The sequence below is a fragment of the Onychostruthus taczanowskii genome, unplaced genomic scaffold (assembly GCF_017590055.1).
Source record: "Onychostruthus taczanowskii isolate IOZ18803 unplaced genomic scaffold, ASM1759005v1 scaffold446, whole genome shotgun sequence".
NCBI classification, from domain to species: domain Eukaryota; kingdom Metazoa; phylum Chordata; class Aves; order Passeriformes; family Passeridae; genus Onychostruthus; species Onychostruthus taczanowskii.
The window spans coordinates 5,472-8,406 of record NW_024501970.1 but is presented as its reverse complement, the minus strand read 5'-3'; the positions used below and the strand labels follow the sequence as shown (position 1 = coordinate 8,406).

General features: G+C 50.6%; 1 protein-coding gene across 1 annotated transcript; it reads left to right on the top strand.

Moving 5' to 3' along the window:
• Positions 1 to 478: 478 nt before the first annotated feature.
• LOC121341069 (zinc finger protein 3 homolog) lies at positions 479 to 1,348 on the top strand (the record flags this gene model as incomplete). Its single annotated transcript, XM_041414273.1, has 2 exons — positions 479 to 500; positions 687 to 1,348. Coding segments are annotated over exons 1-2 (684 nt in total), but the record flags the coding sequence as incomplete, so codon positions are not given.
• Between the last annotated feature and the right edge of the window lie 1,587 nt (positions 1,349 to 2,935).

The following is a 2,935-nucleotide window of genomic DNA, read 5'->3' as shown; positions in this document are numbered from 1 at the left end:
TCCCAAATATTAATAAACTGACACTAGAAGCAATGATGTGGGAATTCTAGGTTTCATTGGTTCCTGCACAGCTCCAGCTCAGCTGCTGGCAGGTTCCCAGAAAAGAAAAGTAGAAATTCAGCCCACTACATGTTATTAAAAGGAGACCCCCCCCCCCCAATCAGGGATTACCCCACTGTTTCAGGTTACAGTGTAAGATGTAACCAAAAGCATGTTCTCCATGTCCATCTTCATAAACTGTTCTAAACAGGTGGGGCAGTGTTCTTTATCTCTTCCATGACTCATCCCTGAAAACGCTTATCATTGCCTTGATATTAATTTTCTTAATTAATTGTAATTCTGGCTTAGACTCTCCCCCTGGTTTGCCTTGAAACCAGTATAAAACTCAATGTGCTCATCTCTTGTTTTCCTCCCAAAACAGAATTTCCCATCCCAAACTCTTTCCCAGATGGAGGAGGAGGCTGTGGGGAAGACGAAGATGCCCTGGGACACTCAGGCAGGTGAGGAGAAAGTCAGTGCCCCTTTCCCCCTTTCCTTTGTTCCATCTCCCAGCCCAGCATGGCCCCTGGCTGCAGGACAACACCACTGGCAATGCTGTCCTGCCACAGATGAAGTGCAGGGATCTCCATCCCCTTCCCTGTGGCATGGAGGTAAATCCCATCCTCTTTCTGTCCTTCTTCCCCCAGAGAAGGAGCTGAGGATGGAGACCACAGAGGATAAAGCCCCATGGCACAACTTCGTAGCAGAGGCCATTTTGAGTGGCTCCACAGCACAGGAATCCAATGGGGAAGAAAAGCCACAGAGATCCCACAGGATGAAGGGCTGCAAACCCAGCCCAGGGTACTCTGAAAAGGAAAGACCCGCCCTGAGCCAGGAAGGTGGACAGAGCTTCAGCCAGAGCTCAGAGCTGGTGGTCCATGAGCAGCTTCATGATGGGGATAAGCCCCACAGGTGCTTGGAGTGTGGGAAGAGGTTCATGCAGAGCTCCTATCTCCTCTGCCACCAGCAGATTCACACTGGGGAGAGGCCCTTCTGCTGCCCCGACTGCGGGAAGGGCTTCAAGTGCAACTCCAGCCTTGTCAGGCACCGGCTCATTCACTCCGGGGAGAGGCCCTACGAGTGCCCCACTTGTGGGAAGAGGTTTCAGACCAGCTCCAATCTCCTCCGCCATGAGCGGATTCACAGAGATGAGAGGCCCTTCCGCTGCCCTGATTGCGGGAAGAGCTTCAAGCTGAACTCCATCCTCATCAGGCACCGACGCATCCACACTGGGGAGAGGCCCTACGAGTACCCCACATGTGGGAAGAGCTTCACCCAGAGCTCTGACTTGACCAGACAGGAGTCACCGGTAAGGGATGTCCTGCCAGTGCCCCAGCTGCAGGAAGAGCTTGATGAACTGCTCCAGCTTCTTCCCCCATTGGAGGACCCATATTGGAAAGAGCCTTGTGACCCATGGTGGGAAGACATCTTTTAATTTTCCTGCCCCTGCCAATGACATGGTCTGGGATTGAAGAACATGAGAGTCTGGCCATGGCCTGTCATCACATTCACTTCCACTTCAGGTCATTGCCAGGGGCAGGAAAGGGACTCTCTCTCTCCCTGAGTGTGGTTTTCACATGCCTTTTGAACATGTGAATGTTCGAAGCTGTGAGACAAGCAGAGAAGAAGAAAAATATAATTCTTACCTCTCTTGCTGTGCCTGTGTTGTGCTAAAGTAAAATGCAATATGGAGATTGTTTACTATTTTTCAGGTTCTTAGTTATGCTAAGTTGTATATTGTAAGTTGGTTTGTTCCATTCGCCCCTGTGGTTGTGTAATGGTTCTACCCAGGTTGTCTCCTCCCCCGCAATCCTTGTCAGTCTCCCTGTCCCCTCCCCTGTTACCCCAGTTAACATTGTATCCTTTGTTTTGTTGCACCCCGGTGCCTTGTCTGTCACTGGGCAACTCATCCTCTCTATCTAGAAGCTTCTCTTCTGGGCATCAAGTGGTTGGTTCAGCAGCTGGGGCCCTTCCCCATGTCACTCCCCACTGGTCCCATAGCAGTGTCCTTCTTTCCATAGGAGGGAAACAGCTGAGCCCCAGTGGTGCAGTGGTAGATGAGAGGCAGTCACCAGAGGCCAAGGCTAGCCAGACTTGACTGTATTGGCAGATTTTGTCTGGGAGTATACCTTGCATATAGGGAATCTGGCCATGGCCTGTCATCACATTCACTTCCACTTCAGGTCATTGCCAGGGGCAGGAAAGGGACTCTCTCTCTCCCTGAGTGTGGTTTTCACATGCCTTTTGAACATGTGAATGTTCGAAGCTGTGAGACAAGCAGAGAAGAAGGGAAATATAATTCTTACCTCTCTTGCTGTGCCTGTGTTGTGCTAAAGTAGAATGCAATATGGAGATTGTTTACTATTTTTCAGGTTTTTAGTTATGCTAAGTTGTATATTGTAAGTTGGTTTGTTCCATTCGCCCCTGTGGTTGTGTAATGGTTCTACCCAGGTTGTCTCCTCCCCCGCAATCCTTGTCAGTCTCCCTGTCCCCTCCCCTGTTACCCCAGTTAACATTGTATCCTTTGTTTTGTTGCACCCCGGTGCCTTGTCTATCACTGGGCAACTCATCCTCTCTATCTAGAAGCTTCTCTTCTGGGCATCAAGTGGTTGGTTCAGCAGCTGGGGCCCTTCCCCATGTCACTCCCCACTGGTCCCATAGCAGTGTCCTTCTTTCCTTTTCCACTCCCTCCTGCTCCTCTGTTTGTTGGAGGGCAGGCTCCACCCCTGTTGCCACCCCCCTTTATTAGTTACTGTAAGCCCTTTCCCACTGTCTTTGGCTTCTGGACTCCCTGGACTTTTCATCTCCCTGCTCCTCCCAATAAACCCTGTTTCACTAGAAGTCAAAGCCCACTTTCTTCACTCCCATCGGCATCAGCCCAGAGTCCTTCAAGGCA